This window comes from Equus asinus, chromosome 2 (assembly GCF_041296235.1).
Source record: "Equus asinus isolate D_3611 breed Donkey chromosome 2, EquAss-T2T_v2, whole genome shotgun sequence".
Lineage (NCBI taxonomy): Eukaryota > Metazoa > Chordata > Mammalia > Perissodactyla > Equidae > Equus > Equus asinus.
Window position 1 is genome coordinate 153,607,944 of NC_091791.1, and position 15,900 is coordinate 153,623,843.

Sequence of the window (15,900 nt, forward strand, 5' to 3'; positions counted from 1 at the left end):
CTGGATCCTTGTTGTCCCTATCAGTCTGAAAGAAGGCATAAAACCTTAAGTCCCTATTAGTCATCTCAACTCCAAGTGACAAGGAGGACACTAAATCAGCGTTCAGCCCAGAATGTCAGGGTGACCTCCCAAAACATATACATTTGCATGTGTATGCCTGAGATTAGAGCATGCAGATTCCCCAAGCAGCCCTCATGTTTCCAATACCTGAACGTGAACTCTATTCCAAGGGGTCCTCAAAGTTCTCAGTCTTGGAAGCCATGTTGCTGATATCCCAGATAACTTGCCGTTGATTGTTGGGCTCCTCAGCTCCCTTCTGAACCATGTGCTGTCTTGTGCTGAGATCCTGTGGGTCCTCCTGGACTGTGGATTCTCTTTCTTTGAAGGTATCCAGATCCGGTGGGCTCTGGTTCTGATATCTGACCTGAACAGCATTGTCCCTCACATTTTCAGGATCCAAAGAGACATGTGGGTAGCGAAGTCTTGTAAAAGGCCATGTGGGGATCCACCACTAACTGCACTGGTATCAAGCCATGTTAGGAATTTGTATTTTGGCTCACATTGGTATTTAGGGTGCTTTTGCTTCATTTCCTTTGCTTCAGCATGTGTCTTCACGACAGAGGATTGTTCGGTGCTCAACATGCTGAGCCCTCTCCAAGGATGGAAAAGGATTCTTGCCCTGACCATGGGACAGCTAAAACTCTCTCGGCTTAGAGACATTGGAGACAGGAAGTAAAATGAGCAAATGAGAGGAAAAATGAGACAAGAAGATACCTGATAGCCAGTGGCAGGCCTAATGACTCCTGGAAGCTCTCTGGTGGACTCCTTGCATTTCCTGGAGCCAACTGCTTCTGCTGACCCTGAATATAGGGTTTTGCTGGGTGTCAGGCTACTAGACCACATGCACATAGCAGGAGGCTCTCCAGGAAGGAAGTCAGTGCTGCCTCATGTTTTCCCATGAACGGCTATCAAACTAGGCTACACAAGGATGTATAGTATGGGAGACTTGGATCAGCAGTAGAGAACCTATGCCTTTGGGGTACCATGAGCTGAGAACTCAAAGGTGTGAAAGATGCCAAGCAAGGGGGCAAATTCCTCCAGAAAAAATGGGTGGTATAAAAGCAGCACTAGGTTTCAGAGAAAGGCTAACCATCCCGTCTGTGTAGTTAAGAGAGATGAACTAAGTGCACTGCCACCATAACGACATCCGTAAGTAACCAGAAGTTGGGGACAGGTAGAGAACACAGAACTGTTGATATGATTCTAGCCTCTATTTTGAATTCAGGCAAGAAGCTGTGTTAGAAGATTCCACATCTACTACATCACTAAAATTTCTAAAACTTCAGAAGGTAGCCTCCTTACTGTGCAATTGCTCCTCCTGTTTGTGAAGAAAGTTGGGACCCTTTGCTGAGTTAAAGGCCTCACAAATGTTACAGAGAACCTCCTGATGCCGTGGGGCAGTTTTTGTTCTGTCTTCTCTGAGGAGATTCCTCAGTGCGGCACTATAGGGCAAGAGCTATGGCAGTCAAAGGGAGGGCTCACAGCTTTGCCGTGAAAGTGGGGATTTCTTCTCAGTCTGCTTCTCAGAACTGGGATTTGTTAGTGAGTTGGCGGTTACTAGCTAAGCTGTTAGGGGACCGAGACCGCATGGTTTTAACAGTGCCATTTAGTTACACGAATTACCAATGTAGCCAGATTCGTCTGGGAGGCCTTAGAAGCTGTGACGTCTTTAGAAGACGGGGGGAGGATCTGGGAGTGAGGGTCAGGTTGGGAGCATCAGGTACTTGTGCATGGCCACACTTCCTAGCCCAGCCCATAGAGCACCTCTTCTATGACTGGCCCACCTATGTGGCCCATGTGAAGCAGTGTGGTGACTTGACAGGTAAGAAAAAGTACTTAGGATATACTGCTCTAATCCTTTCAGTATGTAGTAACTATGGTGACCTGCTGGTGAAGCAGCTCGGGAGATGGAACATTTGTGACGTAGGTTTTCAACTGCATAGTCCCTCACTCCCCTGGCCCACCCACATTTTGAGGTTTGGACATCCACTGAATCCGTACCCTGCTCAGGCTGCATGCTCAACTGCACGTTGTGTAATAGTGATAGAAAGAGCATGGGTGCTTGATAGAGGCAACAGATGCAGGTGAAAATTCTCATTACTAGCTATGTCACTCTGAGCAAGTGACTTTCTAGACTTCAATTTCCTTATCTGAAAATCTGTACTATCCGAAAATAGTGCAATATACCTCTTAGTTGTATTATGAAGACTTATTGAAAGGAAATAACATTCGTAAAACTTCTAGGAAAGCATCTGATACACAGGCAATCTAGAAGTTGACGTTCATATTACTTTTGAAGTAGGTAGTATTAGTGTAGATAGGAAAAAGATAACACGACTTCTCTAAGAGAGTCTATTTTTGAAGCATACATAGTTTTAATTAGCCTTTCTGGAAATTTTCTTCATTCAACCCAAATAAATATAGAAACAAACAATTCTCTGTAGAAAATACTTCTGTCCCACCTTCGTCGCTTCATTGATTATTTGGAATCTAGTGCTGTCTCTGTCCGCTGTGACCGAGTCCAGTAATGCCCGATACATGGACTTCCTGGAGAGCTGCTGTTTCTGACGCCTAGAGAGATGGAGCACACAAGTGCCTGAGAATTAATTGTCACTGTCGGCATCCAACAGACTATAGTACCAGGTGGAAGTCATTAAAATTCATTATGATAGTAAGTGAATTGGCACAGACAGTATTAGCTGTTCAACATAACACTGCTCAAGGATGGCATTTTGTCCCCTTTATTGAGAAGGTGGGGCAGTTTACACAGATGACATTAATTAGCTTGCTAATTCCCCTCTCTCTTTCCATGAAATGTGTACTTTAATAGAAACTCAATAAATTCTAGTGGAAATCCAATATCATCTAGTGGTTTAACAAGGTGACCAGGAGTTCACTATAGAATTCCCTCTCAGGTACCTGTCCAGAATTAAAATGATTTTCTCCCTCTAAAGCAGTGTGAATAAATTAGAAAGTTATGATACATGATACATTATTTGGTGATTTCAGTTCTGGCATTCTATAAAGGTAAATACTCAAAAGAAAAGATTTTAAAGAAATCTATTTTGAGGCTCTGGGGAAACAGGTAATCTTATACAGTAGTGCTGGGAGCACAAAATGGTATAATGTCTATGGAAGAATATCTGGTAATAGTTAAAATTTCAAATGCATTTACTCTTTGACCCAGTAATCCTGCTTCTGGATCTACCATTCTATAAACACATTTGCATATGTAGGAAATAACACAGGTATAGCTTTTCATTGTGGCAGTGATCTTATAGTAAAAGATGAAAAACAACCCAGGGTCTAGCAATAAGAGAGAGATTGAATAGATTACAGTACATCTACCCAATAGAATACTAAACAGCCGTAAAAAGAGAGGACAATCTCCAGATTGGTGTAAGAAAGGCAGTGATGTAAGAATATATGTATTTACAAAAAGAAATACTGGAAGGATAAATAAGAAATTAATAAATCTGGTTACTTACAGGGACAAGATGTGGAATGAGGTGGAAGGGGAGAGGAATGGGAGTAACACTTTTCAATGTATATCTTTTTATATTATTTGATTTTTGAAACATGTAAAAGCAGTATCCATTCAAAGACATACAAGTTTAATATAGTTTAAAAACACTTTTAAAATAAAATACCAGTTCACTGGCAAATTTAAATAATACAGTAGTATGCGTATAAAATTAAAGGTGAATGTGTCCTGTCTGATGAATTTCTTAATCACTGAATTTCTTAATTGACCCTTTCTTTAGAAAGCCTATCAGTTCTCAAAATTTAATAAACATCAATTTTGAAATATTGTCAGAAATGTTTTGATCTAGGTAACACATTTCCTTTCTTTACCTGTAGAAAGCAATGTTGCTGCAGTCTTTGAAAATGTTTTTATCCACAGCTTCATCTTCAACACTAGATAAAAAGACATTTTAAGAAACTTATTTTACACAGGGTTTGTGAGTCCAATTTTTCATCTTCTCTAACTATAGTATGAACATGGAAAATAAACCTCTGCAATGCAAAATTGTGTCACAGCCCTAACATAACACGATAGCGTGTATGCTGCAGAATAACATCCTTTTGTAAATCACCCAAGGTAAACAACAAAACATCAAGTTCTGAGATTATGCTGAAAGCAACGGAAAAAGAGCATTGTCACTTATGAGGAAGGGTTCCTTTAAAACAATGCCTGAAGGCTAGGAGGACACCAATAAAATCTGAAGGAGCAAAAACACACCAAAAAACTCCAAACCAAACAAACAAAAACAACTCACCCACCTATTTATTAAATATTTTCATAATATTCTTACTGGATGTGCTGGGCTATGAGGAAGATATGAAGGACTGTGTCTGAGCTTTCCACGAAAGCCTAACCAACACTCACAAATCAGCCTGACAAATGCTTTAATAAAGGTACGTGCAAGGCACCAGAATAAGAATAGAAAATACATTTAGAAGGAAAATCTTTTCCTTTTTTTTTTTTGCGCTGCAGAAGATTAGCCATGAGCTAACATCTGTTGCCAATCTTCCTCCTTTTTTTGCTTGAAGAAGATCAGCCCTGAGCTAACATCTGTGCTAGTCTCCCTCCACTTTATATGTGGACCACTGCTATAGCATGGCTGACGAGTGGCATAGGTCCATGCCTGGGATCTGAACCCACAAACCTGGAAGGCCGAAGCAGAGGGTGCAGAACCTAACCACTACACCATGGGGCTGGCCTATCTTTTGCTTATTTATTTATTTACTTTGGTGAGGAAGATTGGCCCTGAGCTAACATCTGTACCAAACTTCCTCTGTTTTGTACGTGGGATGCCACCACAGCATGGCTTGATGAGCAGTGCATAGGTCCACGCCTGGGATCTGAACCTGTGAACCCCGGGCTGCCTAAGTGGAGTGTGTGAACTTAAACACCATGCCACTGGGCAGGCCCCCCATCTTTTTCTTAAGATGATGCTGACGATCTAGGAGCCAGCGTTTTTTAAAACCAAGTTTCCAGAAGAGCAGTTCTTGGACTAGAATGTGATCAAGACGTATGTATATTGCTACTTGAGTATATATACTTAACTTAGCCTCCATATGATTAAAACAACCATAGGCTATAAGGGGGAAAAAACCACACTGGCCTTCACGCAGAGGTGTCCTGAATACAGCTGTAGTCAGCATGTCCACGATTATATAGGAAGCTATGATTGAACACAAATTTCAAAATATTATGAAAACAAGCCCAGACAAACACACTTGGCCATGTTAAAAATTGTAATCGTGGAAGTAATAAAATCCTTCATTTACTAAGTCTTTATCACTGTTTGTTTTAATCAAATTTGCAAAGATAAAAGAAATTTGCAGTCTTCTCTTTCCACTTTGAAGAATGAGCTCTGGAGTGATATAGGAAGAGCTGGGTATAGCTGAACTTGGAAAGCAACACGCTTGAAATTCACGTGTCAGAGTTCTGACCACCACTCTTCCACTGTTTTGTTAATCATCCTGAAAGTATTTTATGAGGGGCTAGCTATTAATTTCAACTAATTCCCCGGGGAATTGAGAAAAAATGACAAAGATGAACTGCACAAATATCAAACATGCAAATAAGAAGGTCAACCACACAATCGACAAAACGTTCAAAGCCAGAACGTTGCTTTCAGGCGCTTCCTGGTGCTATCCCCTGCCTCCGCGGGCCCTGGAGTCAGTCCCTGCAGGACCACTGGGCCTTTACCTGATTTCCTCTTTCCCGGCAGCGTCCATGGCCTCCCGGTCAACCCGATTGGCTCCCAGTTCTCAGACCAAGGCTGCGAGCGATCTTTTTAAGACGCCGATTGGCCGTCTTTCTAAATTAGAGCCAGCGCTTTACCTCCGTCTAGTTCCTGGGAAATGGAGTCCCCTCCAGGTTCGTAAGGAGTGACAGATTGACTCTCACTCGTGGGATTTCCAGGCTCAATCTGGCGTTTCTACAGGGATCTATTTGGCAACTTTTTTTGGGTTATGAGTGGCTGATGAGGACCTGCTTTCATTAGGAACCGAAACCGGCTTTGCAGAGGGGCGTGCACTCAAAGAGCCCCGGGGATAAAAATCCGGAGCGTGAGAACCAGGAAGTACCGAGACGGTCCTATCTCCGTGACGGTCCCGCCACTGATACTGAAAACCGACCCACTCTCTCCCGGTTTTTAGTTTTGAGTAGAAAGTGCCGGCCAGCTCTTTGCCAGAGGCTGATGCTCTGCGGCCAAACTCTACTGTAGCATCTTACTCTTCAGCGCTAGGAGGGGCTTTTTTAAGGGGTTATCTATTACACCAGTCAGTTTAGGAATCGCTTCTTCTCCACCACTGCCAAATTCCACTCTTTGCTTAAATACCTCCGGGAACCGAGAACTCACTACTAAACGCCAATCAAGCAGCCAGACTTATGGCTTTCCCAGGCTTCAGGCCCCGGCGTCTGACTTTGACTTACAAGGGATGATGGCTGGGGCGAACGGGAGGAGGAGAAATGCTTGCCTGGTCCCCAAACCCTTTAAGGGCTAGCAGAGAGGAGAGGAGCCCACCAAGGCGGAGGTGGCTATTGGTGACCACCCTAAAGCTCCAAGGTGACCAAATTGCCACAGGACGACGCCTGCGCAGTGCGTCCCAAGGCTCACGCGAAGCCGGGACGACTGGTAGAGGGAGGAGCCACTGGGTCGCAAAACTAACAAGCCCCACGAGGTTTCGAGGACCCGGATGATCCCGCCCCCAGAGCGGAGCCGGAAGAGGGCGGGACGAACCGGAAGAAGGTGAAATGCTGTCGGTAGGCAAGCCATGGCTGTGAAGATGGCGGCGGTTGCGTGGCTTCAGGCGCTGCCTGCCATTCTGCTGCTTCTGGGGGCTCAGCCGTCCCCATTGTCTCTCTTCGGTATAGGACCGGCACCCGTCGCTGCTGCTGACCGATCCAAGTGGCACATTCCGATGTCTTTGGTGAGTATTCACTTCAGAGGCAGCCGAGCCTGGTGGAGCAAGGGGTGGGGCTACGGCGGCTCAAGGGGTTCATGAAGGTTCTGCAGAAGTCCGCTTCCAAAGGGGTGGAATTGCCGGGAGCGTGGGTGTCGCAGGTGAACAGAGACCCACCTCTCTGGAGCAGAAAGCCGTGCGTTTCTGTGGGTAGATTAGCAGGAATGTCAGAGCCACTTCAGGAGCGCAGAGGAGTGGTGGAGCGCTTTTTTATCAGCATAGCCGGAGAACTTTCAGTGTCTGACTTGAGACAAGTAAACTTGATGTATAGGTGGAGAATGGTCTCTCTTTCAGTGGCCCCCGGGTTGAATGAGATGGATATGTAAATAGACCTCTTTTCCTTTTTTTTCTTCTGCACTTTTTTGTTAATTGCATAATTCTACTTACGAAGTTGTTCTAAGCTTTGCTGTGTGGTTAGGAAGCCTAGGCATTTAAAAACTGTATTCTAACGTGAGAATGGCGAAAGTGGAAGAAATAGTATTCTAAAGTTTGATATGGTAAGGCTAGTCTTTCTTTTGGACAGTTAACTAGGTAGCTTGACCCTTTCTGCCTGTTGCCTCCCTTCCCCCCTTCTAAAGCTCGTTTGGGCAAGAGCTAAAATCCTGTGAGCAGGACATACCGAAAAGCATTAGTTCTGTTAAAACCACGGTGGCCTTTTTGTTTCATTCTGTTCACTAAATGTGATGTCCAAATCTTATTCGAGCTTTTCTTATGGCAAACATTACAGCTTTTGTTCATTTGGTGAAGATCTTCAGATTCTCAGTTTTAGATACTTACTTGTTACTAAAATGGTTAATAGTTAAATCTGGCTATCTGCTTCTGGAATAGTTTATTTGAAGAAATGGTTGGTTGTTCTGGACAGTGATTGGTGGGTAAGGGGAATGAACTGATTAAGGAGGACTTCCCATGAAGATTTTAGTTAATTTGGGGTTTCTAGCAGCCTCCCTTCTAGAGTCCTTGCTGAATGACCTGTGGGGAAAAAAATCATGTCTTTGCAACAAGCTGCAAAATCCTGCAGTTTGGATGTGGTTGAATTTTACTAAAAGGAAGGAAAATGATGTCTTTTTTTGTTAACAGAATTAACTTGAATGTTTCTAAGTTTAGGTTTTATGCCAGTTATATGGGAATTAAAGTGATCTGGTGCTAATTATCTTTCTCTCCTTTATCTTTGCAGGGGAAAAGGTATTTTAGTTTTGGAAAGATCCTCTTCAAAAATACGACTATCTTTCTGAAATGTGAGTTTTTGCATTTCATGAAGTTTTTATTTAAGTTTTTGAGTGGTCTTTAAACTTGTAAATTACCTGTCTCCCTCTGATGGTCTACTCTTAACAGAAGTTCTGAAATTTAATAGTCTGCCACTGTCTAGCTATAAACATGTATAGTATGACTAAGGTCCTTTCACTAGATAATCTTTAGTGTACTTAGTTGTGTGAACTTTATTTTCTGCTCATATTTTTCTGGTGTTTACTATATATAGCTAGGCAAATCGTGTGGGTTGATTGCCTGCATGGTGTTTTAATCTGTTCTGAGTTACAGATACACCACCAGTTTTGCTTGTGTGCTTGTTAGATGTTCGCTGAACATATGACCGAGGTTTGTCAGACCATTGGCAATGAATAAATATGTTCAGTAATTCTTTTGTTTACAAAAGGAGTATTTTACCCCCTGGATCTTTAGAAGAGGAAGTTCAAAGATATGATCAGGCAACAGAGATTATGTGGAACAAAACGAGTCTGTCCAGTGGGAAAACTACTGTGTCTGAATCCATCATATCCCATTGTGTATTAAAGAAAAGCTTCCTTTTATTTTTGAAGCTGGCTTTTTTAGAGAATAAATGATCGTGGGCAGCTCCACTTCAATATCAGGGATAAAAATCCAGATCATCCGTGTGTGCTTCTGTGCATACCTCTCTCCATAAAAGTTCAAAGTTACAAGTCATAGTTGGATGATTTTGTACTTTTAATCATTTAGTAAGTAGTTACGGAAAACCTGCTGTGTGCCAGGCACTGTTTACACAGCAGGGAAGTGATAGAAGAGGCCCCTTCTCTTATTTAGCCTATAGTCTAGTGGGGGTGAGGGGCGGCAGGTAGAATTTCTAGGAAGAATATACTACGTCCATGGAAATACAATCTCCTGACAAATGACTTAAATTTGATTTAAATCCAATCTATTCTGACACATGGGTCTTTCTTGTGACGTTTATTTACTAGTTAAGAGTAGCATTTCTAGATGGCAGTATTCTGCTTTTGGAATAGCCTGACAGCCTGTATGCTCTTCTGTCCTTTATTATGTACAGTCTTTTCTCACCTGTGTTTTGATCCAACAGTGTTTCAACAAGTTACCCAAGCTACACGTTTTGAAGTGTCTGTATTTCGTTGTTGTTGGAGGATTTGTAGCTCCTTAAAAATTACATTATCTTTCATTTTGTTACTTCTCTGCATTCTCATTTTTACCTTGTCTCTGATTTTATACTTTTGTGGGTATGGTATATAACTTTCTAGGAAATTGACAGGACTCTTTTCATTGTCTCTTGAAGCTGTCCATTCTGAGTTCCAAACGGTGTCTTTTAGCATGAATAGTATTTTTGAAGACAGGTTTCTCTGCACATCTCCTATTTAGGAGATTTTCTTACTGGCTTTTATTAATTAATCCCATCTCTTCTGTGGTTCTTCCGAGTAGTCAGTTCATAGCAATGTTACAATATCCTTTTTGTCATTTCCATAAATTCTATTCAACACATGAGATTTTTGTCTGTTTTAATTGAGCCTTGTAAAAGTGTGTTACTTAAAAATTAGTTTGAGAAAACGATTTAAAACAAAGAAAAGGGAAAGGTTATGATTTTAGGTGTGCTGCTTTTGTTAAAAACCAAAAGTAGGTTCCTGATGTAGTCATGTTTATCTTTGTCACATTTGCATAAAGTGGGTATCTCTGGTATATTTTTCCTTTCACAGCTGGAATCAGAGATAAAAGAGAATACTGACTTCCCCCAGGTGAGAAAGCTAATCAGTTATATAGACAGATTTATCCTAAGTCTTCAGACTAAGGCCTTGATCCACTAGAATATTGTGTTCCAAAGTATGTTCAGTGAGGTACGTGAGGCTTCTGTGATTTCATGAGGTTCCTTGAGGCCTGTCTTAAGGTGGGTTATGAAAAAAATCTAATACTCTTTATCTTTGCTTTTGCTGTTTCTACCGTCCCAAGCCAGGTTTGCTTTTTGTTCATAGTTCTTTCTATCCAATCTTGAGCTTTCAAGGTCTAAGCCATGAATTTTTCCCTCAGTGGAACCATTTTGAATGTTGCCGTGTGACATTCCTGATGTTGTTAATTTTTGTCTCCCCAACCAGAAAGTAGTCGTTTTAAGTGTCTTTAGTTATTTGTTCCCTCCAGTTCCCCTCTTTGGCCTAACGCTGTGCCACATAGCTTTGTATACTTAAGTGCTCTGCTAAATAAATATTTGAATGAGCATAGAAGACTGGTTTTAACTTAGGCCTGCTTGATCACTTCCAGGTTTTTCCCAGCAGAGAACCAGAAATCGAGGTTTTAAGGCACAGTAATAGATAATGTTTCAAAAGTTAAAAATAGCTTAACTGCTGTTTCTTTCTGGAACAGCAGTACTTACTATTATCTAAAAAAATCCAGTTCTTTTTATATATATTACCTCATTACCTTATATTTGGAGAAGGGATGGTCTTTGAGTATCTCAGTTTAGCTGCAAATAAATGGGATCTGGGGTAACAGGTTAGGAAAAATGCTTTGTTGGGATTCATCTTTTATTCACAAAGACTTCTTCTTTTATAGTTGATGGAGAACCTTGTGATGTACCTTTGAATGTAACCTGGTATCTGAAAAGTGCTGATTGTTACAATGAAATCTACAACTTCAAGGTAAGGAACATAAAATTAACAGACTTCTTGGACGGATCATTGGGTCCCAACTCGATAGAGGAAGGAGTGTCATGAAGCTCTGGAGGAGAAGAGCTGAAACTAGAACCCATGCTTCCTAATTTGCAGATCTACTGTACTAGCAATTCGCAAACTTTTTGGTCTCAGAACTCTGTTATGTTCTTAAAAATTACTGCAGACTCCAAAAAGCCTTTGTTCCGGTCGGTTACTATACTAGAAATTAAAACTAAGAAAATGCAGAAATATTTATTCATTTTTAAATAGCAATAATAAACTCATTGCAAATAATAAAAAAACATATTTTTAGTGAAAAATAGCTTTTTCAAAAAAACCCAGAAGAGTGGTGTTATTTTGTAGTTTTGCAAATCTCTTTATTTAATGTTGGGCTTAATAGAAGGCAACTAGATTCTTAGATTTCCTTCAGTCTGTCTTTGTGATGTGTTATTTTGAAGTATATGCATAAAATGTGGCCTCATACAGATATTTATTGGAATTCCATATGTATTGGAAATGGGAATGATATTTTAATAGTGTTTTCAGATAATTGTGGATATTGTTCTTTGATACTCTGCCAAAATGTAACAAGTAGATTTTGTTAAAGGTTAGTTGCAGCGTGGAATCTGAAACCGCGTCAGTGAACTTTTTTTGTGTTCTGTTATATTGATAGTAAAATAAATCGGCGTTGTGCTCTTTGAGTGGTCTTCAGTGTCTGATTTTGTAACAGCATTTATTGGTCATTTAGAAAATACTAGTTGACTGAATTATATCAACCTTCCAAATATTAACTCGTTTTATAATTAACTCAACATTACATTTGTTAATATCACCCTTCAGTCTCATCAGAAACTCCTTAAGCGTTGAAAGCTCTTAAGCTCATGGTGAGGCAGATAAAAGTTTTCCAGAATTCCAATTTTTGCTTGAAAGCTCAAATTTTATCATTGGCAATGAATACTGTCAGTTGTCTTCCTTGAAGTGACAGCCTCCCTCTGCCCATTTTCAAGAAAATATCTCCCAAATAACCAAGTCTGAATAACTAGTTTATCAGTCATTCTTTCAAGTAAATGAAAAAAGTAGGTAGTTTAGCTTACAAGTCAAAACAGTTGCATAGTGGTTCATTTCAAGATGATCATTTATAGTGTTTTGCATACTTCCTATTTTGTCTCATAGAATATTAAAAAAGGCATGTACTCAAAGGTCCAGATTTAATAACATTAATAATTTTTACTACTTCATCAAGGACCTTCTTATATAAAACTGGCTTTTTTTTTTTTTTTCAAACTGCAAGTTTATGGCTGTGACGAGTGCAGTGACTGCTAGTACAATTAGGTGCCACTGCCTTGGTGCCTGATAAGGCACAGCAGTTTTACCCAGTATAACTTTTGCACTATCAGTTCATGACAAATGACATCATCATCATTATTATGAAAATAGTTTTGACCTCTTAGACCATGTAAAAAGGTCTACAGACCACACCTTCACACTTGCCATAGTGCACTGTACTTGAGCATTGAAGATAATGGCTCCAAGATGGATTTTTCAGGCCTTTTCCATTCTGTTTCTGTTCCCATATTTGCGTCATTCTTTTTGTTTATTTGTTTTTTTACATTTCCCTTACTATTCTTGAAGTTTCTTTTCAGATAGTCCGACTAGTCTTTAAAAAAAGGTCCATCATCCAGTTGGTTTTTCAAACCTGAAGCAGTCTGAATTTCTGCCAAGTGTTATTAGGGTTTTACATGATCTTTTTTGTCGTGTTGGTGATTGCTTTTGCTTTTGTTATATAACGTTGGATAGGCTTGATATGGCAGGGAGGACTGAAAGGACTGACCAGTTTAGAGAGAAATGATAATATCTCCAGAATATGGTTTGAAATGTCGTTGATCCTTTAGTCTTAATCAATTGCTAATTGAATTTACAGTTAAAAACTTCATACATTTGAAACTTGGGATAGGCTGGTCAAGAGCTTAGCAGGTTCAGTCTACATAGGTAGTACAAGCTAAGAATGTAATAATTATTTTGGATCACCACAGGACAGAATTATGGAAATGACAAGCAGATAGTTGACTGAGATGTGAAATTGGAGCTTAGGAAAGAGAGGGCAAGATTAGGGATGTAGGTATGAGAGAAAAGTCACAGGACTGATAGATAAAGCCAGAGAACTGGTGAGTTTTTTCAGAGTATCAGCAGTGGACTGTGAATGCCTACAACAACTTTGTGTTCTATCTTAGCTTCTGAGCACAAGTAGATCTTTTGTTGATGTTGTTAATTTATTCAGGTAACTCTTGTAAATATATTTTCTTGTGACAAAACCCTTTAGACCCTAACAGTTTCCCAGTCTTCCCAGAATTTTTAGAGGAGCTACGCTTTGTGAGCCATAGACTAGAATTCTGCACTTTGGGGTCTAATTAGATTAATCTGTTAGATTCTTGGATACTACTGTGTAGCGTCTTTATCTGATGCTGTTAATTTTTAAAAGAGCAAACCCAAAACTGTATTTGTACCATAGGTCATCTATTTAGTATCTTCTGAGTATCTTACTTGTGAAAGGTAAAGTTAAATACTTTGTATTTCCTCTGTTTTTCCAGGCAGAAGAAGTGGAGACATATTTGGAAAACCTTAAGGAAAAAAAAGGCTTGTCTGGGAAATATCAAACGTCATCAAAATTGTTCCAGAATTGCAGTGAACTCTTTAAAACACAGGTAATGTTTGATAGTGGTTGGAGGGAAATGGAAGAGATGAAAAATGTTATGTCTGTATTTTTGGTGCTATCCACTTCTCACTTCCTAATTCTTTCTTCTGACAGAAATAAGTTGGAAGCATGTTCTGATAGGTGCTTAGTCAGCCTCTTATATATGCATCTCATCAAAGAGAGGATACACTTTCCTTTGTGTGTAAACAGCAAACTCCCCGTTTTTTTTATTGTGGTAAAATATACATGACATGAAATTTCCCATTTTAACCATTTTTAAGTGTGCCATTCACTGGTGTTAAGTACATTCACATTCTCTGCACCTATCACTATTAGCCATCTCCAGAACTATTCCATCACCCCGAACTTACGCTTCATTAACCATTAAACAGTAACACCCTGCCCTCCACCCAGTCCCTGATAACAACTGTTCTGCTTTCTATCTCCATGAATTTGACTCTTGTAGATAACTCAAAGAAGTAGAATCATACAATATTTGTTTGGCTTCTTTCACTTAGCAAAACGTTTTCAAATTTCATCCATATAGCATGTATGAGAATTTCATTCCTTTTTAAGGCTGGATAACATTCCATTGTATGTATATAACCACATTTTGTTTGTCTATTCATCTATTGAGGGATGTTTGAAACATCCGATTTTTAATTCTCTTTCCATCTCATCTGATATATCCTCAGAAAAATTAGTGTTTTTAGGTTTTACTGCTACAGATCTGAAATCAAAGGGTTGAATTTCACACCTTTTTTTGAGTAAAGGGGAAGAGGTGAATAATAATATATATTTTTAATGCTTACATATATGTAATCATATAAGTAGGGTTTATATTATAAAATTCTCTTTTCTTAGAAATAGGGTCTGACACCAGTTTTTTGATAAAAAATTATGTATTTCATCAGTGTTGAAAATAGTTATTGTAACTTTAGCCTTTGCTTCGTCCTGACTGCATTTAAATATTGCTTTGGAATATTTAGCAAATTGTCTTGAAAAGGCAAGGAGTTCACAGAAAGCTAGGTTTTCTGTCCAGTTACTAGGAGTAAAGTTTATTGATAAGAAGGCTTTAATTTAATAATAAGTAATTGATAAGCAAATGATGCAATTGATAATTGAACTGTAAGGATTGAGTTCTTGTCATAGCTTAGATTTTATGGTCTTGGAGGACAAAGAAGATACCTTTAAAATGGTGGAAGAATGTTGAAAAAGAAAGCTAGGAACAATGTGATGTTGAGCAGGGAGTTTTCTGTTGGTTCTCCAGGTTTATCCCCCAGGCTAGACGGATTGGTTGGCCTTTCTTGGATTTGGTTATGGAAAGCTGCCTGTTGTATACTGTTCCCCAAGGTTCACGGACTTTGAGATCTGCTGTAATCTTTCCAGGGTCTTGCTATATACCCCTCTTGGTCAGGTTTCCTCTCCCCCTCCAGTCTAATGTAACAGAGTTGAAATACATGCTCTGGTTATTCAGGAAGGAGAATTCCTTGTCTGCTGATAACTGGTAAGAAGGGTAATTAGTATAGGTTTTTTATAGGCATGGAGTGTGTTGTGGTAGAGGGAGCAGTGGACCCAGGAGTTAGGAAGCTTAGGTTCAAATCCCATTTCTGCATCTAAAGCTTTTTGTATCTTTAGCCACGTTTTCCTCATCTGTGGAAGGAGAGGATCCTTCCATCCTAAGCATACGTCTTCTATTTAAGGTTTTGTTATTCTTAAAGATACATAATTTCTATAGAAAAATTGAGTGGCCTGTATGGTTTGATATTACATTTTAGTTCCCAGCAAGGTTTATTCACTTTTCTGTGGTTGATTGGAAATCTTTTGTCTGTCAGTGCCTTTTATTCTATTTGCTGTTATGTTTTGCTTTAACCACTTCTGTAGATTTGGAGCTACACTTTTCTTTTACTATTATACGTCTTTAATTTTAGTTTTGTATTTTTTTCGTAGAGCTTTTCTGGGGATTTTGTGCATCGATTGCCTCTTTTAGGAGAAAAACAGGAGGTAATTATTTTCCTTGTTATGTATTTCTGAGAGTAAAATGAAAATTCTGAATTAATTTTCTTTTTTTCTTTTTTAATGTTTAAAGGCTAAGGAGAATGGAACAAATATTACCTTTACTGGAGACAAAACTGTAAGTATAGCAGGGAATTTGGAGCATTGAACACATATTTCAGTTTTCTTATGTTGGTGTATTTTAAATTATTATCTCGGGATGCTAATGTTTAAAAAGAAATTTCAGAATGGAATCTGTACACCAAGATGTTAACAATG

General features: G+C 39.5%; 2 protein-coding genes across 20 annotated transcripts in view; one reads left to right on the plus strand and one right to left on the minus strand.

Annotated features, from left to right (window-relative positions):
• Nucleotides 1-6,050, minus strand: part of GANC (glucosidase alpha, neutral C) — a 74,663-nt gene extending 68,613 nt beyond the window's left edge. For 2 of the 4 annotated variants that reach the window (XM_014857307.3, XM_044765083.2), the window contains exons 1-3: nt 5,780-5,921; nt 3,916-3,978; nt 2,523-2,631 (exon numbers count right to left, since the gene is read on the minus strand). In XM_014857307.3, coding sequence (XP_014712793.3) covers nt 2,523-2,631; nt 3,916-3,978; nt 5,780-5,808 — 201 coding nt within the window. In that variant the 5' untranslated portion in view covers nt 5,809-5,921. Of the gene's footprint in view, nt 1-774; nt 2,409-2,522; nt 2,632-3,915; nt 3,979-5,779 lie in introns of those variants that run through there. The other 2 variants (XM_044765081.2, XM_070503043.1) reach the window with 2 other exon arrangements.
• A 644-nt stretch (nt 6,051-6,694) lies between these two features.
• The window catches only part of TMEM87A (transmembrane protein 87A), a 36,151-nt gene continuing 26,945 nt past the window's right edge, over nt 6,695-15,900 (plus strand). For 10 of the 16 annotated variants that reach the window (XM_044765088.2, XM_044765092.2, XM_044765090.2 and 7 more), the window contains exons 1-6: nt 6,695-7,005; nt 8,213-8,273; nt 10,837-10,922; nt 13,523-13,636; nt 15,577-15,630; nt 15,716-15,760. In XM_044765088.2, the coding sequence (XP_044621023.1) occupies nt 6,850-7,005; nt 8,213-8,273; nt 10,837-10,922; nt 13,523-13,636; nt 15,577-15,630; nt 15,716-15,760 (516 nt within the window). In that variant the 5' untranslated portion in view covers nt 6,695-6,849. The remainder of the gene's footprint in view (nt 7,006-8,212; nt 8,274-10,836; nt 10,923-13,522; nt 13,637-15,576; nt 15,631-15,715; nt 15,761-15,900) is intronic. The other 6 variants (XM_044765089.2, XM_070503180.1, XM_070503198.1 and 3 more) reach the window with 1 other exon arrangement.